Consider the following 26,008-nt stretch of genomic DNA (forward strand, 5'->3'; position numbering starts at 1 on the left):
GTAGGTATCGCTTCCTTTATTATATGTTGTGTACTCAGCACCTAGCACACTGCCTGATGTACAGTAGGCAATTAATGCTTCTTGATGGTTGGTTGATTTAGTGAGAGTTTCTAGATGCAGAGAATGAAGTATGTGAATCACTGGAAAAGGCTAACATCTTGAAAAGATAAACATTTTAGGATTTCAGATGAACATTTTAAGATTTTTGAACTTAATATCAGGAAGAAAAAAAAGGGAAGCTTGGTGAAAAAAGCTAGCTAATTGTGTACCTATAGGTATAGGAACCAGCAATTAAACTGAATTAGGGACATGGTAAATGTGGAAAGAGTGAATGTGCATGTTACATCATGTGGTGGTGGTAGGTGTTTGAGAATACTGAGGCTATAAACATCACATTTTGAGTAAAGTTAACATTTTAATTCCTATCATTTTGAGAAAGTAATGATCAGCCAGTAAAACACAACATATTTAGGTGTGGTGGTGCATGCCTGTGATCCCTGCTACTGGGAGAGGCTGAGGCTGGTATCTGACTGGAGTATCCGCACTAAGCTTAGCATGGTGAAGCCCTGGGGATAGAAGGCAAGCCGTCTGTCCAAGGAAGGACAAACCAGCCAGTTTGGGAAAATGGAGCAAGTTAGAGCTTCCATGCTGATCAGTATTGGGACTGGGAACATGAATGGTCATTGTACTTACCCAGGTCATTCAGCTAATAAGGAGCAGAGGCAGGACTCAAGTTCCAGGCTTCTGACCCTGAGCCCAGTGTTCTTTCCTTTTGGTGGGTTTGAAAATTACATTGATCAAAAGAGGTATCATTATACCTCTTATAAATGGGATTTTGGTTAGAACCAGGTCTTGGGGGTTTCTAAGGAAATTCCATCAACTTAAAAAAATTTCCAGCAGGGGGAGTTCTAACACGCTTCAGAAGGGATTTTAAAAAGTTTTTTCCCCCAAAGCAAACAGAAAAACAAACAGAAAGGCAGTGTGCCTTGTTCGCTGCCATGTCAATGAATAAATATGTGACTAAGCTCAATTAAATGTTTAGTCCAAAACCAAGCAATGATATTGGTGGAGACAGAAGGGCCCACATTTTCTCTGTCTCTATGAAGCTCTTCTTTCTGATGTAGTCAAACTGGGAAGGGGTTTGCTGTGTTAGCTGTTACCAGGGAGCAAAAGGCCGATTTATGGGCAGATCTAGAAATATAAGTAGTGTTTTTTTCTTTCTGATAATGTCATGCTGCCTCTAAGTAATTCTCAGAAAAAGTCTCAAAAACAACCTTTGAAAACTAAATTTTCAACATGTGGCAAAGGCACTTCTGAACTCCGGAGAATTCAGTTCCATTTACTTAGTGGCTGGCTGGCTGGCCCCTCTGCCTTTTTTTTTTTTTTTTTTTGAAAAGGAAATGCTATGTTTGTAAAAGTTAGTGCTAAAAGGGCAGGGATCATATGTCCCCAGGGTCATGGAAAGAGTCTGGAGAAAGAATTAGAGGTTTCTGACAATTAGCATCTCAGTCACAAAAAATTCCCCAAAGAAAATGGTATTAATTGTATGAATGTAATACTTATTGATGTCCTTTATAAATTTTCTATTTTTGTAAAATTTTGTGAGAGTAAGGTGGTTAAGGTAGGGTGTGTAGGAAAGAATAGCAAAGGTGAGCATGTGATAAATTTTCAACCAACTTCCTTGTCCTAGACCCAAGATTTGAACAAGAAGTTAAGCCTTTTGTTTTATATCTTAATAGCAATACACAGTTTTAGTTGTTGTCATTTTAATAAAAGTGCCTACAAAACCTCTACCAGTTCAGACCCAAAGTCACTAAATAAAGCAAGTCTAGACTGAAAAATCGATGAAAACCATATGGGAGCCTTTTAGGCATCTCATTTAACAAAAGCTTCTATCATCCTCGAGCCATATTCAGCAAAATATGCTTTCAGAAAAACATTGCTGCAATGAGCACAGGAGGCCCTGGTGAGAAACCTACTGCATTTTGGGAAAGAAGAGCCCCAAACACTTAGAAATAAAAGGCTTTCACTTTTTTTTTATATCTTGCATATATACTTTTCCTTAAACATCACTGATGTCATAGAAAAGGTCAGATAATCAGAACATCTGAAATATAGATAGTAAATTTAATAATATAATGTAATCTCTACGTACCTAGGGTACATGTAGAATATAAAGTAAACTTCTGGTTTTCAAAAGGAGCGCATTACACTGCATAATTATTTCTTGACTCGACTGCAGAACCTCTGGTCAACAGATCTCAAAGTAATTTTAGACAGGGCCTGATAACAAGTCCTGTTTTGAATAATGTTGGATGTTACAAGAAGCCAAAAAGAGACTACGACATTTTCTTCCTCTCATGACCTCATTGGTCTTGTCTGCCAAAAGTAGCTAGAAGGCAGGTGTCTGACTAACGTAAGTTACTAAGGGAAAAGAGAATGGGGTCCAGATTTTTAGAAGATGCTACTGAATTGAGGTACAAAGAAAAAAAAAGAATGGGGAAGGAATGAAGTAGGGAGGCGAGAAGAGGAATGACTGCAGAATATTCTCAAACATTGCCCCTTACATTGGAGACGATGGACCAGTGATCTCTGTAATCACTTCTCAGTGTCTTCTCAAATCTTTATGTATCGTTTTCTTACTATATATTCTTGTGTAGTGGGTGAATAAGAAATAGACAAAAACATAAATAGGGACTTTAATGGTAGCAGTAATAACAGATCGAAAAATTTAAATGTTATGGGTATGCATTTGCAATTCTGGAGATCCATTTGGGGCCCTCTTCTTTCATATACCTGTTATGGCACTCAAGAAAACACTAGTAGAATCTTTTGTTCTACAGGGCAAGGGACTGAATTTGTTTTCAGGATTTCATTGTGGGAAGGAAAGACCTAGGATTCAAGGAAGGTAAAGCCTCCGTGTTTAGAGATTTTGTAAGCAATTAGAGTATTGTGACTGCTGAACAGATATTAATTAAGCAACAATATGAAGGCAAATTATCTTGCTACATAGTAGAAAAATAAAATAAATTGAAGTATTTAGTCACATAACCAAAGTTTGAGGAGGAATGGGGAAATTCAGTTCAAGTATACTTATTACTAACGTAATATCCTTTTTAAAATGGGTTTCCAATATGACATTATAACCTTTAATCATTAAGATAATTTCTTAAATTAGAATGTTATAGTTTGAAAAAACTATACAATACTCTCCACATGCCTAAAAAAGTATATTTATATAGCCTGAGAAACTGAAATGTAGGGTCAGTATATTGGAAGTACGGTACAGTGTAGAAAGCCCGTGGATTATAGTCAGAGAGACTTGTTTTCAAATTCTGGTTTTACAACTGACTACTAGTATGATGCTGGGATAGTTACTTCTCTGTGGGTCTCAGTTACTTCATCTATAAAACAAGAGGATTGGACTGACTGATCTCTAAAATCCCCTTCCAGTTCCAAATTATGCTTCTGGAATTTTTAGGGTTTGGGGAGGCAATAGGAAATTACTGTACTGCAGTGATTCCTCCAGTCAACACATATATTGTGGCTTTTCCATATTTTCCACCTCACAAAGTAATCGGTAAGGTAGAATTTTTCTTTAATAAGGTTTCTTTATTTCAGCTTATTTCATATTTTCCATTACTAGTTAAAAGCAAAACTTTCTTTTGGTCATTATAAATAGCAGTGGTAATTTTTTCAATTTTTACATTTTTTTCATTTACTAACATAAAGGTATGAATAGTGGTAGATATGTGGAGATTCAAATGCCACAGTGCCTTAACTTTAAACTTTGAGAAAAAGACTCTAAAAGAGTGCTTTCACAATTGATCTTGAGAATAATTTCAAGGTGAATCAATTAAATTGTATACAGTGTAGAATGTGGCTTTAAGGATACTAATACTCATCATAGAGACATTGTAAGGAAAGTGCTTTGAAAACCTTAGGTACCATAGAAATATGAGAAGATAACAAATGTTCTCACAATTTCAATAAAGCTTCTCTTTGACTCATAGAGATAGAAAAATACCTGGAAATGTCCTGACCATCCTCCTCATCCATATTGGTTATGAGTCCTGGACCAGTCACTTTTTCATTGCCTCTTTAAGACTAAGTTAGGGAGAAATGGATATCTTTCTGGAAAGAGGGAGCTTCCTCTGCCAGTGGAATTACAGGCCCTCCGAGGGTAGGGCAAGCGTGTGATTTGAAAAGGTGGTTATAAAGTCAGAGATCTGCAGATCCTGAAGGACTCCCAACCTATGAGCTGTTGATTATCTGGTCCTTAGTATCCAATTATCTTGCTTATAACCTCCTCTCTCTTTTTCTGCCATATATTGGGCCCTTATTGGTCCATTTTCCATAGACAGGTAAGGGATGGACTTTTACATTTCTCATTCATTATAAACCCCTCTCTGATTTACATTAGAATAATTAGAAAATATTTTTGGTACTATTTGTCAATGTCTGAAAAAATTTACAAAACGAAAAGATGCTGCAATCTCATAGACTAAAAATTATATCTTGGGGAAAATCTAGATCAAAGCTTTCCCTGCTTAGGTGGAGCAGCTGAAGATTTGAGGTACTGGCCTTTTTGAGCAGCTGGGATGGGAGGATCTTTCTGCAGTACATGTGAATAATACAGCTCTAATACTTTCACTTCTCCTTAAACAACACTGGATGTTTACTGATATTTGTGGGAGCAGTTTTTTTAATTCAGCAATTTCGAGTACTCATTCTTTGTAGTTGTTGTACACCCTGTGGCTGTGATGCCTGAAGAGCAGCCAAAAGGAAAGAGCAGGGGTCACACCAAGTTACAACATTGCCTATGCTGGGAAGTTGCCTAAATACCTTGTGGCTTCAGACTTGCCCTCTACAGAAACTTTTCTAATTTTGGATCATTGAGCCATGTGACCCTCACCCTCATCCAATTGCTAGTAATTTGGCATCAATATACAGTCAGATCTCTCAAGCTTTACCCACTCCCCTCCCCTGTAAACACTGGCCAGGGCAAAAAATACTAAATTATTTGGGACCACGTGATTCTGTAAGCTAGGTGGATTTTATCTGGCAACCAAAGGGTGTAAATATGTGTTTAGACCCAGACACACCCACAGAGGAAACTTACTATATGTAGACATGAGCAAGCCAAAGGCTTTCGATGTCAACTATTTTAAAGTTCTACATTTAGACAGCTATAAGGTTGTGACAAGCAGACAAAAGCCACCAAGCCCTCAGCTCCTTTTTAAACTCTTTCCTTTTATTGCTGGAGGTAGGCACCTAAAGATATAGGGCTTTGAGGGAAGGATCCAGCATTTAAACTCTCATTTTGAATTTCCTGGTCGTTATTGGTTAAAGCATCTGCGGTAAGCATTATTTACATTTTGCTTCTAATTTTTCATAATAGGTGATAACTCCTAAAGAAGGGAGACTGCTTGGACTGCCCGTTCTGGGGGCTTGGTATTTGAATGGAACTTAAGGGTTCAAGGGCTACAATTTAGCATGCCATGAAACTGAAGTTTTCGAAAAATTCATTGGATAACAGCTAACTCTTAACTGGCTGAAACAGAAAGTCTAACTGTAAATTCATCCTTTGTGGAAGTGAGAGAGAAAAAACTGTGGCAATCACATTATCGGACGTGCCCACCACAGTACACATTTGCTTACAGTCTAGCCTTTTAGTTTTAAGCTGACATCAACTTGTATATAGGAACATTCAGCAGATTCCAGCTGGTGACAATTTGCTGCTGACTGGCCACAGCGAAAAAATAAATCTTTGACTATGCATATTCTACTGGTCACTGATTCCTGTGCCAGACTTCTGCCTTGGCTGTCTTCCTCTGTCAATCAGGTGAGACCCAGGGCAAGGCTAGGAACACTTCACCTCTGGAAAGGCTTTCCCTCTGTTTGTGGAAGCCAGCAATTCAGAGCCTCTAAGGAGAACAATGAAAGGGCTCTTTGCTATTTCTTGTCATGGAACACGGAAGCAGTTCTGTTTAGTTAACCCAGTGCCAGCTACCTCTGGGCTAACAAGGGCATATTGTTATCCTTGTAGTTGCCTGTCAGCATTTACATGACTTGTGCCTTGATTCGTGTGAAATGCAGACTATAAAGTTTTGTCATTTCTTATTCTCCCCTTCACTCTCAACATTTGGTTTCTGGAGAAACATGTGGAGAGGCCCTTCAAAACCACTCAAGAAGTAATCTACCTGAGTGATCTGCCGATAACCCCCAGTTCTGATCTCTCCCAAACTTGCAGTGTTGTTCCTGGGCCTCTCATGAGCAGTCTCTCATTCTGAATTGTGGTAGGATGGAGATGGAGATGTAAAGTAGAAAATTCTCTAGGTCCAAGAAGGAAACCACCAAACTAACTTCACTTTGAGTGAAACAAGTTTTGAAACCAAGATCTGAAATGGGAAAGACTATGAAATTAGCCATCTAGTCACCTAGGGTGATATACCATAGTGGGAATTATAGGCGTCTGAGAGTAAAGTTTTCCAGCAGGAAGCTACATTGGCCATTCTCTTTAGGGAGTCATTTATTACCCATTTTCTATTTATGAATATTTATGGTATTGAATTGCATAGGGCCCTAAATTATCACGGTGGCTAATGCTAAACTAGCAGCACAGTTATAAGCAGGGTCTCATAAATTCTGCTTACACAATAATTAAATATTAGAAATAGAACAAATCAAAGTTGGGTTCCTGATCCTGTTCTTGACAAATTCACCTCATTGTTTGTTTGTAATTATTTTTAAGTTTAGCTTGGCTAAAAATAAAGGTATCCATTTGAACAATTTTCTTTCTTTCTTTCTTTCTCTCTTTCTTTCTCTCTTTCTTTCTTTCTTTCTTTCTTTCTTTCTTTCTTTCTTTCTTTCTTTCTTTCTTTCTTTCTTTCTTTCTTTCTTTCTTTCAGGGAGGTGGCTAAGGAAGTGGAAAGATCTTGGTTGAAACCAGAAGTCATGAGCTGAATGCATCATTTGTCCAGATGACAACGAACTGTTAAAAGAAGCCATAACTGTGGAGGGCAGCTGAGGAGTAAGAATGACATAGAAGCAACTCTGTCCATGTACCCTTAGCCCACAACTTTAAAGTTCAGCAGCTTCATCCTCCATGGTACCAAACCTTGATGTTAGGGATGCAATGGCATTCATAAGAATCGAGGGTTTGTCCTTACTCAAAATTTGGGGGACTGGCTGAAAAGAAAACAACAAAACAAGGAGACCTTATCCCTAAGTAAAAATAATTACATGTAAGCTATCATTAAAATCCATGGTTAATGTAGAAGGTATTTCAAGTCATCGGATGCCAGCTGAATTAATACTAAAGCAACTTTTAAATAACATGAAAAACAAACTATAGGTAGAATCAAGTGGAGTTCATTACTGTAGGGAAAGGAACATCAACACATTGTCTGTTCAGAAGTATTTATATCAGATTTCCTCTGGGATTACTTGATTAAAAAATAATTTACTGAGTATGTGGGATTGTAGGGAGGCCTCTTTACCAAGGATGCCAAGTGAATTAGCTTAGTGAAGTCATGAGATGGGCATGCTCTCCTCTTCAAACTTGGTAGCTTTAAAACATAACTGTAGGACCAAAGGGCCATCCTGATGTGGGCCTGTAGTTCAGTTATATGAACAAATCAGATGCAGGACATGATTTGATGATCAGCCTTAATGGTTAGACACCAGTAGTGATTAGGCTCCCCTCTGTGTGGTCCTATGTATGGATAAACTAGAGTGAATTGGGCTAGAGGGTAAATACTTTGAGACAGCCCCACTTAGCCAAGCTTAGAGAAGTTTCTATGAAGTGATGGCTAGGATCTGTTCAAAGAAGGCAGTTAATTATTACTATTATTATTTTAATGTGGACCAAATGGAGATGGGAGTGATGAGGTAAATAAGAAGTGCTCTCCTTGGATGGAGACCCTCTCCATCATACCTCACCTTCTATTCAGATTGTTCTCAAACATCTTAGTTCAAGGAAAAGGGAGAGGAGCAGAGTAGAAGCTAGCGAATGACTGCCAGAATCATTTGTCACCAGGAAAAACACACTCTGATTCAGTTAATTTGTTCTGTTAATGGCAAGGCTGCAATTCTCAATAAACTAATCTTAAGAAGCTATAACCAAGAATAACTCTCTGAGAATGAAAGTGAATGTTTGATGTAGATTCACATCTTTAAGTAGGAGGACAAGGTCCTAGTGGGACTCTTTGGAGGCAGTTGGATCTGCTTAAGATCATCGCACTGAACAAGTTTACAGCTGGACTTCTCCAGCCTGGCCTTATTCTTTTCAGAGAAGAGTTGGGGGTAAGGAAGGAGGGGATAACCCAGATCTCCTGGCAACAGAAAATGTTTTACAAATCATAGACACTGCACAATCAACTTACTCACTAAGTCAGCACCCACATTTGTCAGCTTTGTTGGGACGGACTCTCCCCTATTCAGGTGGGATTAATTAAGGCAAGCACACATCATGCAACAGTTTTAGCTTCCTCACAGAAAAATTCAGTGGACATAAACCAAAACAGCTTGTGAAGCAGAGGAAAAATTGGGCCAAACCCACCCCCTCTTTCTCTTCTGCATATCAAAATGGAAAGCAAAGGAAAAAGAAAAGAATCAGAACACTCATGCTTTCTTTAAAACTACAAGTAGCTTGATTACTCTGAGTAAGTTTTGAATAAAATTATCTGTTCTCTTAAAAGGTGGTGGTAGATTGGTCGGAGGAAATGTAAGCAGAAGCCCACATTGAATCCCCTCCTTCCAAAGGTTTACTTATTGCTTTTGTAACAATATTAAAGGCAGCAGGGAATCGGCAGGACAGTGTTCGTTGTCACCATAGGAGTTCTGTTTCAAATACAATAGAAGAAAGGGCTTTCAGTGAGGCAAAGAAATGAAAAATGAAACTTCTTTCTCAGAAAGCTAAACTTGCTGTTGTCTTGGAAATGATGAAGAAGAGCACTTATGTTTTTTTTTCTCTTTAAGTAGAAAAAAATTGTGGCAAACCCACCAGGGAAAAAGAGAATATGTAAATAAATAAGACACTAGAAAAGTTTTAAGAATGTCCCTCAACCTTTTTTTTTTTTGTTTGAAATCTTAAACCCCCTTCCTGGCATGCATTTGCTAGGATTCCTGTTCTGGCTTTTTATTAAAAACAGACGTTATGTGGTCAGAGTACTCCATCTAATGCTAAACTTTTAATGGGAGTAGGGATCCTGAAATATTCTTTCTTTCAGGTGACTCGGCTCCTCACAAGGCTTTTCATCTCCACTCACTGAGCCAGTGAGTAAATTGGAGGCCTCAGCAAAAGCCATGTACTTTCTTGCTTCAAACATATTTCTGTTTTGGGGTAAATTCTCTATTTAATTTATCTGTAACCTACTCAATTTTTTTTAAAATGAATGCTAAATATTAAGAGCAAATTTACTTTAAAAAAGAATGGAGAATGTTCCATGTTGTTGGGAAAATATTCTTCTGCTTCTTTTCTGACAATGATCTTTCATTAAAAATCTTTTCTTTGGACTAATTAGATCTTCTGGCAGACTACTAAAACTAAGTGCACTGTTGGGGGAAAAATAAGAATTTATCTACAAGCTAAGCTAAGGTTGCAGTGGATCTATCTTGAGGCCATTCTAGAATTCTCTTTTATTGCAACTTTTGAGTCTCTACGTGTGTCCAGTAAGGGCCTTTTAAACTCACTGACACCCTTCACCAGCCATTCCTTTCTCTGCCAGCAAGCACAGCTGTAAAGGGACGGACTACTGCAGCTTTTTCTGTGAGGTAGGAAATGCCATGAGTGGCTCCACCCAGCTTAACAAGTCAGTTTAGGATTCGCAGGATTATGTTCAGACATGCTTTTGGCAAGCCATCTTATCTGCAACCAAGAACTAAAGCAATCATGCGAGACAAGCAAGACGGGCAAGTTCAATGCCAAGGCCAGGCATTGCGGGTTGCTATGGTTCCTTCTTAGAGTGACACAGACAGAATCCTGGCCTTCACTTCGTGTGGGCGGGGCTCCTCTCCCACCCTTCTCTGAACCTCCTCCATCCCTGGATGGCACAATGGCAGGCACTGTTTTCACATCTATCTGAAGTTCTCCAAAACCAACAATTTGTAGACTGCATATTGCTAGTGTGTTCCTGTGGGGATTCGTTCTGAAGCCCCTTTTTTTATATTCAAGGGAAATTCTTTTGCATATTTTTGCTGGGGTTCTCATGCCAGAAGAACATTTCAGCTAAATCTGAAGTGGGCAGGCCAAACCTGTAAGGGACTGGGATGTGGGTACATTAGTAAAACATTCTGGGAAAATGGAATACTCAGCCCACAGTGCATGTGTCTTTCTTGTCACATTAGTTCTAATTGTTTGAGATCCTTGAGCTAAGCACACCTCTCCTCTCTGCTGCTCTATTCCTACCTTGAAAAGAAAAATGCAACTCAAGCATTTTATCTGAGAGGGAGGTAATATCACTCAGCTTTGACAGGTGGATTGGCATGTCTCAATTCAACTATTTTCTCTTTCTGTTATATATTTACATAGTTGTGTTTCTTTCAGAAAGCACAGAGAAAGTTTAGTTCAATAATTATTTTAGAATAATACTTAATGCCTGGCCCATTTGTACTACTGATATTTATTATTTTTATTTCTAAAGCCTAAGACGAGGCAAGCACTGGCTTCTTATCCCTTGAAATATGCAAAATTAAGATGGGAAGTTGTTTCAGTCTTGTTCGACTCTTCAGGACCCCATTTGGGGTTTTCTTGGCAAAGATACTGGAGTAGTTTGCCATTTCCTTCTTCAGCTCATTTTCTAAATGAGAAATTGAGGCAAACAGGGTTAAGTGACTTGCCCACAGTAGCATCTAGTAACTGTCCAACACTGGATTTAAACTCAGGTCCTCCTGACTCCAAGGCCAGTGCTTTGTCCACTGTACCACCTTGCTGCCTTAAAATTAAGGTACTATACAATTTTGAACATAACTCTATATAAATATGTTCTTAATTTGTTACAGTGTGTGATACTCTATTTCTTACGATTCTCATAGACTATTACGCTTATGAAATTTTTAACCATAAAGATTTATTTACAACTTTGATATATTCCTATTCTTACAAGTTGCATGAATTTTGAAAAAAAATTATACTTTGGTTGACCTGAGAAAGATACATTTTGGAATTTACCTCGAAATTGAGAAGGTGAGATTATCATATAAAAATGACACATAACCTACAAAACTCCAACCTCTGCTCTGCTCAGCTGCAGTCCTATGATAAGCATCTGCCACAGTGTCACTCAGAGGGAGCAGGTTTTCTTTAATTAAGTTCTGTTTGTAGCTTAGATATTTTAAATTGTTGAAGGTTCCACAATGACCTTTAGTTCAAACAGCAGGCCTACTCTCTTACTTATGTGGATCTGCTATGAATATTTACCTACTCATTTACTCTGGGATGTGAAAATGGCATAAAAAAACAGGAAAATGTTTGCAATTTTCTTTTTCAAATAAACCATGTCTTGTCACTCTAGGAGAAGAGAAGCAAACAACCTCCTTTCCAATAAGCATTTAATTTCTTACCTTGGGACACTGGGAGGAGCCCTTGTTGGCCGGGATGGAACTTGTGGAGGTGCTCCAAATGCATCACTGTTACTAGGAAAAGGAGGTAAAGGTCCTGGACGGAATGGTACTGGTGGAGCCCCAGACTGGGGGCCTGGGGATGGAATTGCTGGAGCGGGTCCTCGGCCCGATGTGGGTCTGGTGGGAGGAGCATTTAATGTTGGTCTCCTTTGGTTTGTAGGGCTTGGAGGGGGTGATCTGAAGCACAAAAGATAAACAGTTTATGTTTTCCTATTTTCTGACCATGTTAGATTTTTTCTCTTCTCATATCTCTTTATTATTTAAGATTATTGAGGTAGCTAGATACCATCATATTTGTGCCTTCTTACCTTCTTTTTTCATATTTCTTTTAAAAATTAACTTTTATTGCTAACTTTTGTTTTTACTTTACCTATATTTTCCCATATATCCTTCCCTCCCAGATAGTCATCCTATATAATAATGAATATTTTTTAAAAGAAAAAGAGGAGAAAATACATAAACAAAATTGATCAAGGCACAGGAAAAAAATTGCTGTCATGTTTAGTGTACTAAGTAAGCTCCCAATCTAAGTTCATCCTCAGCTCCTCACCAATCGTTCACCAAGGCTTATTGATTTTACCTTGGTGACATCTCTCTAACGTATCTTCTCCTCTCCTCTGATATTGCCACCACTTTGATGTAGGCCCTCATCACTTTACTCCTGGACTATTCTAGTAGGTGTTGGTGGGTGTGCCTTCCAAAGCTCTCCCATTTCAGTCTATCCTCCACTCAGGGGCTACTGGCAGGTCTAACCATATCACTCCTCTAAATCACTAGACTTCAAATAGAAAATCCTCTGTTTGGTATTCAAAGCTCTTCTTAATCAAACTTTTCTCAACCCCCACCATTCCAGTTTTCTTACACTTACACCCTTCCCTCAGGTACTCTTCTATCCACTAACACTGGCCTCCTTCACTTTTCCTCAAATAAGACCTTCCAAGTCCCTACTCCAGGCATTTTCTCTGGTGAACTCTAAGAGCACAAACTATCTTTGCCTTTTGTTTTTTCCTCAGCACTTAACACAGTGTTCAACACATAGTTAGTACTTAATAAATGTTTATTGACTGACTGCAAAAGAGTGGAAGGGACTGCCCTCTATTTCTTTTTTTAAAAAATTTATTTATTTTCAGTTTTCAACATTCAGTTCCACAAAATTTTGAATTTCCAATTTACTCCCCATCTCCCCCCTCCAGCCATACTAGGACAGTGAGTATTCTGATTACCCTCTCCTCCAATCTGCCCTCCCTTCCATCCCCCTGTTCTCCCTTATCCCCTTCCCTTCTATTTTCTATAGGGCAAGATAGATTTTTATATCCCACTGCCTATATGTCTTATTTCCTACTTGCAGGTAAAAACAATTTTTAACATTCATTTTTAAAGCTTCAGGTTCCACAATCTCTCCCTTCCCCCTCCCTCTCTACCCTCACTGAGAAGGCAAGGAATTCAATATAGGTTATGCAAGTGTAGTCATGCAACACACTTCCATAACCATCATGTTGTGAAAGACTAACTATATGTCCCTCTATCCTGTCTCACCCTTCATTTATTCTATTCTTTCCTTTGATCTGTCCCTCTATCAAAGTGTTTGCTTCTTATTACCCCTTCCCCCAATCTGCTATTCTTTCTATTATCCCTCCTCTCTTATCTTCTTCCCCACTGCTTTCCTGTAAGGTAAGATAAACTTTCATACCCAATTGAGTATGTAATTCCCTCCTGAAGCCAAATCCTATGAAAGAATGGCTCATTTATTCCCTCTTACCTTCCCCTTCTTCCCCTCCATTATAAAAGCTCTTTCTTGCCTCTTTTCATGTGAGATGATTTACTATATTCTATCTCTCCCTTTCTCTTTCTCCTAGTATATTCCTCTCAACACTTAATTTTCTTTTTTAGATATCATGTCTTCATACTCAGCTCACCCTGTGACCCGTTCTATGTAATATATATATACATACATGTACATATTATTTATACATACACACACACACACATATATATATTTTCCCTCCAACTATCCTAAATACTGAGAAAGATCTCATGAGTTATAAATATATCATCTTTCCATGTAGGAATATACACAGTTCAACTTTAATAAGTCCCTTATGGTTTCTCTTTCCTGTTTATCTTTTCATGTTTCTCTTGATTCTTGTATTTAAAAGTCAAATTTTCTATTCAGCTCTGATTTTTTCAACAAGAATGCTTGGAAGTCCTCTGTTTCACTGAAGTTCCATTTTCCCCCAGAAGTATTATACTCAGTTTTGCTGGGGAGGTGATTCTTGGTTTTAATCCTATCTCCTTTGACTTTTGGAATATCATATTCTAAGCACTTCAATTCTTTAGTGTAGAAGCTGCTAAATCTTGTGTTATCCTGATTATGTTTCCACAATACTTGAATTATTTCTTTCTGGCTGCTTGTAATATTTTCTCCTTGATCTAGGAACTCTGGAATTTGGCTACAATCTTCCTAAGAGTTTTCCTTCTGGGATCTCTTTCAGGTGGTGATCAGTGAATTATTTCCATTTCTATTTTACCCTCTGGTTCTAAAATAGGAAAGTTTTCCTTGATAATTTCTTGAAAGATGATGTCTAGGCTTTTTTTTTTGATCATGGCTTTCAGGTAGTCCAATAACTTTTAAATTATTTCTCCTGGATCCATTTTCTAGGCCAGTTGTTTTTCCAGTGAGATACTTCACATTGTCTTCTATTTTTCATTCTTTTGGTTTTGTTTTATAATTTCTTGATTTCTCATGAAGTTATTAGCTTCCATTTGCTCAATTCTAATTTTGAAGGAATTATTTTCTTCAGTGAGCTTTTGGACCTCTTTTTCCATGTGGTCATTCTGCTTTTTAAGGCATTCTTTCCCTCATTGGCTTTTTGGACTTCCCTTGCCATTTGGATTAGTCTAATTTTAAAGGCATTATTTTCTTCAGCATTTTTGGGGTTTCCTATAGCAAGCTGCTGACTCTTTTTCATGATTTTCTTGCATCACTCTCACTTCTCTTCCTATTTTTTCCTCTACTTCTCTTATTTGATTTTCATAATCTTTTTTGAGCTCTTCCATGGCCTAAGACCAATTCATATTTTTTCTTGGAGGCTTTGGATGCAGGAGCTTTGGCTTTGTTATCTTCTTCTGGTTGTATGTTTGGTCTTCCTCATCACAAATGATATAAGAAAATACCATTTCACCAAGAAACTAAGAATCTATAGTCTGTTTCTTTTCTCTCTTCATTTTCCCAGCCAATTACTTGATTTTTGAGCTCTTTGTTAAGTGGAGGACTCTGGAAGCAGCCTCTGTTTCCGCAGTGACTGCCACAGTCTGGAGCTGGGGCTGGCTCTAGGACCAGGTTGGGGCTGGGGCCAGACCATGCTCCCCTCTCAGCCAGGTGAGAGACCCTTCTCACTGACCTTTGAAGCTGTCTCTGGCTTCCATAGATTGAGAAGTCTGGAAACCACAGCAACTGCCAGTGATTCAGTCCCCTAAGACCTGCTCCAGCTCCATCCTTATTTGTGTGGCTCATGCCCATGCCGAACTGTACTCTGCTCCCAGCCCAGTGTGACAGACCCTTCCTGTTGACCTTCCAGATTGTCTTGGGCTGGAAATCTGCTTCAGTCTCTCATTCTTTGGCTTCTGCTGCTCCAGAATTTGTTCAGAATTATTTTTTACAGGTTTTTTGAGGGACTTGGGGAAAGTGCTCTAGCAGGTCCCTGCTTCTCTGCCATCTTGGCTCTGCCCCCCTGCATTGTCTCTTCTTTTTGGGGGCCAAGCTGATTTTTCATAATTTTTCAATATTCATCATTGATTGTTTTGTGGTTATTGTTCTTTTCATTTACATGGTTATAGTCTTTATGTATATTGTTTTCTTGGCTCTGCATATTTTGTGTCATGTCACATAAATTTTTCCATGCTTTGTATTTATAATATTCAGCATTTCTTACACACAGTAAAATTTCATTAATTCACTTAGCATAATTTGTTTAGATATTCTTTAATAGATGGTTATCTACTTTGTTTCTGACTCTTTGTTATCATTAAAAATGCTGCTACAAACATTTTTGTTGTATATGAAGACTTTTTGTCAATGGGTAAAATCTCTGTCAAAGGGGTATGGACATTTTAGTCAGTTTATTCAAATAGTTCCAAATTATTTTTTAAAATGATCTTACTTATTCACAGTTCCACCAACAATGTCTGTCTTCTTGTAGTGTCTCCCACATTGACTTTATGCTTTTGTAATCTCTGCCAATTTGCAGGGTATGAGGATTGTTTTTATTTGCCCTCCTCTTCTTATTAGTGATTTGAAACATTTTTTCATATGTTTTTAATAGTATGCAATTCTTCTTTTGAAAACTATATACTTTGAATATTAGGGAATGATGTTTAGTCTTATATGTTTCTGTTAGTTTTTCTGCATATCATGGGTACCAAACTAATCCATTAAATTTCACACAAAGATTTGTTTCTCATTTTAGGTACAATAATTTTGTGCCAAAGCCTTTTAATTTCATGTAATCAAAGTTATTTATTTTATCTTTTGTAACTGATGCTATCCTTTGGTTAAAAATATATTTCCTACCCAGAATTATAGAAGTACATGATCTGTTTCACTTCTAATTTTTTCTATGACATCATCTTTAATATTAAAATTCACACATTTCTTTTCAATCTATTGTGGCATATGGTGTAAGATGTTGGTCTAAGACTAATTCTGCCAGAACACTTTCAAGTTTTCCTAGCAATTCTTATTAAATAGTGAATTCTTTCCTAGTAAATTATATTTTCAGAAATTATGTTGTTTCTAGCTTATTCCCAATACCTCAGTATAATAGCAGGGTCAATTAATGAATAGAGTTCCAGGAAGACCTGCCTCACACATTTACTGGATGTGTAACCCTGGGTGAATTACCAAACTCAGATTTAGTTTTTTCATTTGTGGAATGGTAATAATAATTCCATCTCTCACACAGAATTGTTGTGAGGATCAAATGAGATAATATATATCAAATGCTTATATCATTGTACAAATATATTATTATTGTGACTATTAAAAACTAAAACACATTGGAGAAAAATAATCACTCAGGTTATTAGGCTACATTTATTAAATTAGCAGTCATGTACAATAACATGAGCCCAAGGAATGAAGGATATCAATGGTTCTAAAGAAGTATAATAAATTTTATACTTTCAGTTTTATTTAAAGTTCATTTTTACTTGGTTGGTTATTTGTTAGAAATTCAACTGGTAAAAGAATTCTAGGTTCCTATGCTTTCCAATTTTAGGGGCACAATGGGCAACTTAAAAAAAGCCTTTAATGAGAAAATAAGATAATTCCCATTATTGCTATGTTCTCCACCAAAAACATATGTGTGATATAGGAAATATGAGAAGCAGAACTGGGTTAGCTGTCTTTTCTTGTCTTAGAAGAAACCTAAGACAATTTAATCAATTCTTGGCTAGGGGACCTCAGAATTTTAGGCTAGACAAATGAGGCCATCTCTAAGACCTAATATTATAGGGCCATAGAATTTCAAAGTTTGAAGGGATATCAAAGGCTATATACAAAGCCATATCTGAACAACACAACAAGTGATCATCCATCATCATTTATTTAAACACCTCTTGTGAGGGAGGATCCACTACCTCCTAAGGCAATCTATTCCACTTTTGTATAATTTTAGTTATCAGGAATTTTTTTGTTTTGCCATGCCAAAAATTTCCAAACTGAGGTAGAATTCAGAAAGTAGTCCCAGGATTCTTTGACTAAGCCAGGAGTGGAATGAGCAACCATTCACTGTTCATTAGCTATGTCCATTTAGCTGTTTCTAAATTCACTTAGTTATATGGATATCTCGTTCACACTTTGCATCTTTTTTTTCCTCTTAAGAATAGCATGAGAAACTGCTAAATGGCTTGCTAAGATCTAGGTAAACTGTATCATTAAACATTCTTCAAATTTATCAAATTGGTATTTTGTAAAAAGTAGTATAGGTGGTTAATCTGGCATGACTTTATTCTTAAAGAAGCCTCTTTGTAAAAAAATCCAGAAACAAGGGAGGAAAAGAATGATAGAATATTTGAATGAAAGTCAATGGAGGGAGAAACAAATGATTTTGTTGTTTGAATAGATAATAGACTATTTGAATAGAATGAAGAAATATATGAGGAGTTTGGGAAGCATAACAAATCCAGCACAGGGACATGATATACTTGTTATAAGGAAATAGGGGGTTTCAGTTATCCAGACTGCCTGCTAGAGCGCTCTCTCGCTCTCTCTCGCTCTCTCTCTCTCTCTCTCTCTCTCTCTCTCTCTCTCTCTCTCTGTCTTCTGTCTCTCTCTCTCTGTCTCTGTCTCCTCTCTCTTTCTCTCTCTCTCCCCTCCCTCTCTCCTTTCTTCCTCATCTTTTTCCTCCTCTTCTTCCTCCTCCTTTTCTTTCTTCTTCTCCTCGTCACCCTTTTCCTTCTCTTCCTATCAGCTATAAGCAAAGGAAACAATAACTTCTTGACTTCTATCAGTAATTTTATCCTTCCCTGAGTGTAAGAATCAACAAGGGGAAATTGTAATTTGGACCTAAATTTCACTGACAAGGAGAGGTACTGGTTACCAGGGTTGAGCTAATGGGAACTCTGCAGGGAAATGACTACTCACCTTTTAAGTTTGCCTGAAGAGAAGAGCAAATTTAGACTTACTCTGACATGTGTTCTAGATTTTGTAATAACTTATTTCAAAGGTATTAGAGGAAAGACTGGTAGGGACTCATGCAGTAAAATGTTCAAGAGGCAGTCAGCCCAGAAAAGATAGGAGACGTTCAATAATTAAGTTTTAAAGACACAAAGGGAAATAATTTCAATGAGTTAAAATGGAGTATGTGTAAATGTATGTATGCCCAGGGAACTTATGAACCAACTTATATTTTAAAAAGAAATGTATAGGCAATGAAAGCAAGAGGATGAACGTAAGAGCATGGAACAGTCCTATAAAGTGGTACCAGGAATTCTAAAGCTCAGAATGAGCTGAAGCTAATGAGAGATGCCAGGAACAACACAAAGGTTATTTTTGTTTTTATCATAAGCATTTCCTGAAAATGAACTGTGAATTTTGGGAATTGTAGTTCAGCACAGATAGTATTGTCTGCCTGCCTTGGGAGGGACTGAGACTAAAGTATTGTAAACAAAGAGACTGGACTGGAGTAGAGTTCTGCCATGTAGGGAGCTTTAAGTTGTATTGTGGTGGGGGGTGGGGATGGGGGGGTGGGGAGGGTGGAGGGGGGGGGGAGAGAGAGAGAGAGAGAGAGAGAGAGAGAGAGAGAGAGAGAGAGAGAGAGAGAGAGCACGCACAACAGCATTTGGTTGGCAGTAAATGAGTTCAGACTTCAGAGTCTGAGTGTTGCAAGTTTGGCTCCAACGATCCACCTTCTACTTGTTAGAACAATGAACTTTGATGGGGGTGGCCAGAATGTACTGATGTGACTTGATGGTGGTCTGAAGTTTCAGTCCCTTTCAGGCCTATATGTGACAGGTACTTTTTGCAATGTTTTGTCTTATTTCTTTAAGCTGCTTTTATTTTCTGATTTTGTCACCTATAAACTAACACCAGTCATAGGTGATATGTGACTCATACCTCTTAATGAACTTCATATGGTAGGGGGGAGTATAGCAAATTTACTCCAAATCAAGTCAGCTAACATATTGAGGAATAAACAAAAAGAGAAAGGGGAAACATTGATCACTGAAATTGAAACACAGATTTCACTTTATTTGGCTCACAAAAATAAGTAAATTAAAATATAGCAAGTGCTTTGCTAAAATACAGCTTATAACAGCAAGAATGGTAGGTGTCATTTCTTGAGAATGCAACATAACACATTGGACATTTCAGTAGTTGGGTGTTTATAAACAACCTAGAATTCAGATTTTCAGGACCTCAGGGAAAGCAAAGACTACTTTCTTACCTACGAGAATGCTGTAGCCAAGAGTCATCCACAGGAGGAGGTGCAGGAGTAGACACAGTGGCACTATTGATATCACCGATTATTACAAGGGCTTCCTTAAGGGCTTGGTACATTCGAAGCATCTCGTCTCGGCGCTGAGCCTGCTCAGCAGACTCTTCCATCAAAGTGCTTTGGTCCTCTGAGGAATATAACTGTGCTAGGAGCTCTGAATTTATGAAGTCTTTGACCTGTCATGTCACCGCAGGAAAACAAAAGAAAATGAGTGAGCACATAGTCCAAACATTTTAGAAATATCCAGGACGAGTGGACAAAACCCACTAATGTCCACTCTGAGACAGCATCTTTGTTTATCTTTGCTTTCTTTATGAGTCATTTTTGTCTTCAGTACTGGTGCCAGCAACAATGTTAATTCTTTCTGATGGTTGGTGACAGTAAAAAATAATCTTGAGTGAATTTGGAGAAAGTTAAATATTTGCCGTCACTCTACTAGTGCCTGTTGATAGCTAAAGCAACCCCATAATGTTTTTTGAAGCACTGTTGCCTAATCTATGGCAAAAAGCAATATTTTGACCAAGAAACTTTTCTTAGACACTTAGGAAACAAATATAATAATATCATCCAGATACCAAAATGTTACCTGTCTTAGAACGAGCATCAGTTGAAAATATTTGTCTGAGCTACATGGAGCCTATGCTATATGTTTTATCAAAAAAAAAAAATTAAATAGATCCGGTTTCTAACCTCCAATAGTTTTTTGATTTAAGAGAGAGAATGCTGAGTAGAACTGTCTAACAGAATACTGAAAACTGAACCAATAATGAATAAGGACCAAGGGTAGATCAAAGGTAGGTGAATTTATGGGGGGAGGTATGGTCAAAGTCTGATAGACAGGGAGGCTGTTAAAGGGATCACTACCCTTAGATAGCGATCACTTCCACTTAGGTAAAGAAGTTCTAATGGAAGAGGTATAATTTAATTTGATCCTTAAAGAAAGGGAACATATCAACAACAATATTTATATAGTACCTACTATGTGCCATGTAAGCCTTTGATCCTCATAACAAATCTATGAGGTAGGCACCATTATTATATACATTTTACAGCTGAGGAAATGGAAGAAACAGAAGCTAAGTTACTTGCCCAGGATCACAAAGCTAGTAAGTATCCGAAGCAGGGTTTGAATAGAGTTTTTCCTGATTCCAGGCGTGGCACTCTATCTACTGTACCACCTCACTGCCCTAGGAGCTAGTAAAGGTGGTTTAAAAAAAGAATAAGGCAGTAGAGTTTAAAGGATGGGAAAAGGACTTAGAAAAGAGGGAATGGACATGTATGTTTAGTCTGGCCAGAGTGGGGGAGAAGTAGAAAATCAGAGTGACTTGTTAGGTGAAGGCCTTGCATGCTAAAGCATATGAACTTTATCCTATAAGTAAGGGAAAATCAAATGAGGATTTTCTGAGCAGCAGAGTGACATGATGAAACAATATTAACTTGTTGGTGGCATGTAGGGTGTATCAAGAGTGAAGGAAGGGAGATCATTTAGGAGGCTATTAAAATAGTTCAGGAATGAGGCAATAAAGGCCTGGACTAGGGTGGTAGCTGTGAAAATCAAAAGGAAAGGATGGATATCAGTGACACTACAAAGGAAGGGTAAACAGGGCTTAGTGACTGATTGAATGTGAGGGACGAGAAGGAAAAAAGGGTAAAGAGTGACTTTAAGGTTATTGAGTTTGGATGACTAGGAAAATGATGACACCATTGAGAATAATAAGGAAGCCAGTATGAGGGGGAAATATGATGAGTTTGGCTGTAGGAATGCTCCATTTCCCCTCTACAAACACATTCATATGGGGATAAATTTGCAGGTGTCCATGTAACCATATGTTCCCAAATCCCATACTGCATTTTGGTGGATGGTAAATTCTTAAATGGACAAATCAGACATTTTTCATGGCTATAGCCACTATTCCTTCAAAAAGGAATATTTTACTAGAGTCTCTTAGTTAAATTCAATTTAAAAGGAATAAAACCAAACCTTTGCAACTTTTCAAATTGTGTGTGTGTGTGTGTGTGTGTGTGTGTGTATGTGCGTATGTGAGATTTGGTGGTCTTAAGACTGTAGTTGTCTAACTAACATTTCAGAAAATAATCCCAGTCCCTTCTGCTTTTCCCTCATTACCCCAGCTAAAACTGGGTCCCTTGAGGTGTGACCTGGCAGGGTCCTGGGGTCCTGAACACTCCAGTGATTTCTTGAATAGTGTTTATGTCTACAGCATGAGCACTCAACTAAAATGTACAATTCTGTTATTTAATATTGTTTATGTTGTGCCCCCCCCCCCACCTTTCCTGGAAGGTAGAATAAAAATTAAATTAAATGTGTAACGTAAAGTAAAATAATTATACTTCAACATAAGAATGGGCAAATAAAGGAATGTGAGATGTTTAAAGGGGTTCGGTATAGTTTCCTTTTCTACATCGAAGCCTTTTCTGGCTTTTTTTCCTGTTCCTTTCTAAAACATATTTAGCCTACCTTACCTGGACAAGTTTTAAAAGCCCCACAAATATGGAAAGAAATTCTAACATTTTTCATATAATACAGTTATGTAGGAAACCATTTCCTTAGGGTCAGTTTGTTTCTAGATTTTTAAGGAGGTAGCACAGCAGGGTTTCTGTATATACATATATACGATAATTTAACTGATTGGCTTTATTTTATTTGTTTTCTGCTGGCATAGCTATTATTTTACAATTTTTAAGGGTCTTACTATGACTTTTATAGAACGTTCTGAAATCCCTATCCAGCTCCCTGCAGTGCTCCAGGCCTTCTTTCCTCTTCTGTGTGTTCCTTTGATTCCATTCCCTCCCCAATCTCTCTAGCACTCTTTTCCCACTATCATTCTGCTCCCTCCCTCCCTCCTCCTCCTCCTCTCATCTCCCTTTTCTACTGATTCCTTCCTTGCTGCTGACAAATATGCCCAAGTTTCCCCCATCCTTGTGTGTGTGTGTGTGTGTGTGTGTTCGTTGCCGAAGAAGACCATGCCATCAGAGAAATGATGACATGACTTGCACTTGACTTTGTTTTGAGTGAGGGAGGACTGTGCAGGTTACCAGCCTCACTTCTCCTCCAGAGCCATCTGAGTCCAGTGACCAGATATTCATCAGGATGACTGGAGATGACCCTGGATGAGGCAACTGGGGTTAAGTGACTTGCCCAAGGTCACACAGCTAGTGAGTGTCAAGTGTCTGAGGTGAGATTTGAACTCAGGTCCTCCTGATTCCTGCACTGGTGCTCTATCCACTGCACCACCTAGCTGCCCTTCCCCCATCCTTAAAAAAACTCTCTTATGTCTCCTTCCCTTCTTATCTAAACTTGAAGAAGTCATCTATCTATCCTTCATGCTCCCACCTCTCTTTTCAATCTTTTCTATGCTCTCTACAATCTGGTTTCTGACCTCATCATTCAAACGAAACTGCTGTCCCCCAAATTACAAATGATCTCCTACTTGTCCTACTTTTTCTCTCTGTTCATCCTTCCAGCTCTCCATACAGCATTCCATACTATTGACCACTTTTCTCCTGCATGCCCTTTCCTCTCTGGGTATAGTGCCTTCTCAGTATTCTTTGCTTCATTCAGTGCTTCATTCACTTACTGTGGGTGTTCCAAGGCTTTGTCTTGGACTTTCTTCTCTTTTCTCTCTATACTCTCTCACTTGATACTGTCTTTGGCTCTCAGGACTTCAATTATTATCTTCAGGTAGATGATCCTCATATCTATAACACCAGTCCTCTTTTCTCTCCTGAGATCCAGTCCCATACTACCAAATACCTATTAAACAATCATACCCCTCTTCAGAACCTCCCTGTTACTGTCAAGGACAGGACTAATTGTTCCAGGTATACAGGTTTGCAATCTTGGTGACCTACTTGACTCCTAATTCTCACCCACTCCTCTTATATATGTCCCTCTTTCTCCACTTATAAACCACCACCACAGTTCAGGTCCCCCTGCCTCAAGTCTCTTCTCACTCTAATATATTGTTTCCTCAACTTCCATATTATCATATGATCACATTATCCTTCTAGTCATTAAACTTCAATGGCTTTCCATTACTCCAGTGATTACTTTTTGGCTTTTAAGTCTGTTCAAAATCTGACCTTTCCTTTCTTTCCCGTCTCCTTACTTACTTTCCTCTATGTCTATCATCCAGTAATAGTGGCCTACTAGCTGTACCTTACACATCACTATACATCCTCTTCCATCTCAGTACCTTTGTACTGTCTGTCTTCTATGTCTGGAATGTCCTTTCTTCTTCTTCCCCTAACTTCCACCTATAAGAATCTATGGCAGGGGTAGGGAACCTGTGACTTTGAGGCCACGTGGCCTTCTAGATCCTTGGGTGTGGCCTTTTTACAGAGTCCAAATTTTATAGAACAAATCCTATTATTAAGGGGATTTGTTCTGTGAAGTTTGGGTTCAGTCAAAGGGCTGCATTTGAGGACTTAGAGGTCCACAGGTTGCCTCAAGGCTGCAGGTTCCCCACCCCTGATCTATGGTTTTCTTTCACATCCAGTTCAAGCACCACTTCCTGCAGGGGAACTTTGCCCATGCCTCTAGCTGAGAGTGTCTTCCCCCTTTAATTCTACCTTCTATAGCCTCTGGATGTACCACTTTGTAAATACTTTACCTCCCCCATCAGAATGCAAGTTCCATGAGGGGAGGAATTTTTTTCTCTTTCTTTTTTATCTCCAGCACTTAGTACAATGTCTGACATAACTTTAGCAATTCATCTTTTGTGGGATGATGTGTTGATTGGTTTCAGGATAGTTGACATTTGTTCAGTCCCTAAGGCACCTTTTACTCAGAAATTCTTTTTTAACAGTTAAAGCAACAGTAATACAAATTAACAATACCCAGAGAGCTTAGCCAGCAAAGCATTACAGAAGTGCTACTGTTCTTCTTGTGATTTTCATCATACTTTAGACATGTATTATCCTTTCCTGTTTCAGAGCGCTTCTGCACTGTGATCCAGAGTATTGTTCTAGGATTCCACAGTCCTAGTTTTACCAAATTATTAGTCAAATGATTGTGGGAAAATTATAACTTCTGTGATCCACAGTTTCCTCATCTATAAAATGAGAAAAATAATACTTGTAATGTCTTCTTTCCCAACTTAAAAATGCTGTCATGAGGCTCAAAACTAATGAACCACTAGTGGAATCGTGCACAAGCTGGGCCTTCGAACTGGGCTTCTATGTTACGTTACCATTTAGAACCATGATCTGAGCTGGATACTCTGCTATTGTAGCTTTCTCAAGTACTTTTTTTTCTTTTAAAGGGATATTATCTAAAAGGGAAGACGCTGAGAAATATGCCTTCATGACATGGCATCCTTTTCTTTCCTCCCTTCAGCATCAGTGTCCTGAACACAGCTATATGATGATTTGATTGCGTCCACTGTAGGATGACTTCTGACCATAAACATGCTGTTTCTTTGGGTTGTTGTTACCTGGTATGTTTTAGTAATGCAACAGCTGCTGCATTTCAATGGACAAAAGCCTTAAGAGTATGTTGGAGGAAAGGCATGCATTTTTGGACTTTAAACTTCCTAAACAATTCCATATGGAGACACGAGTCACAGGATTTTTAATTTAAACTTTCCAAGGGAACTACCCACTAAATGCTGAACTTTATGAAAGCCTGGTGAAACATATCCTTTCTGTAACCTAGGTGGCCATCCCAGTGAAGGACCCAGAAGAACTCTAGAAAAATCAGGAATTAGACATTTATTGGCTCTAGAGAAAACTCTGGCTCTTTCACCTGAAGTGTATGCATACATTACTTTTTATAAAAGCAGCTCAAATAGGTTGAAAGAGTATAGAATGAAGAGTTCAGAGAACAAAAAAAGGTAAAAATCTGTAAATATTCCCCATTTGCCTGGTAAGCTGTGGGATATTTTGGAATGAGCACTGAGGCCAGCATCAGGAGATCTAGGCACAAGTCCTGGAGTCATATACCGCTGAAAGAGAGTTTTTGTCAACATTTTGATCATTCCCATGTACAAGATCTAACCTCCAAGTTCAGTCTAATAGGTGTTAAGTTAGGTTCCCTTTCTCTTAAGTTTTATACAAGGTCTGTGGTCTTTGTTAGTCAACAAGTAGATTTATGCATTCCTTACTCAGAGGTATATAAGTCTTACATGACTGTTCATTTTGCTAAAGGAAATAGGGCGATGAGCTCAATTTCTGCCAAACTCATCCTGTCCCCGATAGACAGGAAGCAATGTTTCCTCTGGGAAAGATTTAACACAGTACAGGACAAAGCCTTCGTAATGATGGTAACACCAGGGTTGAGATGAAATAGCAAAAGAATAATGAGTATTTGATCATGAAAAATGGTTAAGTGGCTGTCATTACTGCAATACAATATGAATTTCAGAATC

The 26,008-nt window shown here is 38.2% G+C and overlaps 1 protein-coding gene and 1 long non-coding RNA gene across 10 annotated transcripts in view; one reads left to right on the forward strand and one right to left on the reverse strand.

The window, feature by feature from the left end:
* Positions 1 to 8,121, forward strand: part of LOC140529744 (uncharacterized) — a 36,309-nt gene extending 28,188 nt beyond the window's left edge. For 2 of the 3 annotated variants that reach the window (XR_011975667.1, XR_011975666.1), the window contains one exon: positions 6,912 to 8,121. This is a non-coding gene — a long non-coding RNA (uncharacterized lncRNA). Of the gene's footprint in view, positions 1 to 7; positions 5,361 to 6,911 lie in introns of those variants that run through there. The other variant, XR_011975665.1, reaches the window with a different exon arrangement.
* The window catches only part of DNM3 (dynamin 3), a 626,037-nt gene that overhangs the window by 26,154 nt on the left and 573,875 nt on the right, over positions 1 to 26,008 (reverse strand). For 4 of the 7 annotated variants that reach the window (XR_011975664.1, XM_072648609.1, XM_072648608.1 and 1 more), the window contains 2 exons: positions 19,572 to 19,798; positions 11,566 to 11,802 (listed from right to left, as the gene is read on the reverse strand). Coding sequence is in view for 6 of the 7 variants with exons in the window: in XM_072648609.1 (XP_072504710.1) it covers positions 11,566 to 11,802; positions 19,572 to 19,798 (464 nt within the window). In the remaining variant the exon portion in view is untranslated. Of the gene's footprint in view, positions 1 to 5,354; positions 7,192 to 11,561; positions 11,803 to 19,571; positions 19,799 to 26,008 lie in introns of those variants that run through there. The other 3 variants (XM_072648611.1, XM_072648610.1, XM_072648612.1) reach the window with 2 other exon arrangements.

The sequence above is a fragment of the Notamacropus eugenii genome, chromosome 2 (genome assembly GCF_028372415.1).
Source record: "Notamacropus eugenii isolate mMacEug1 chromosome 2, mMacEug1.pri_v2, whole genome shotgun sequence".
Lineage (NCBI taxonomy): Eukaryota > Metazoa > Chordata > Mammalia > Diprotodontia > Macropodidae > Notamacropus > Notamacropus eugenii.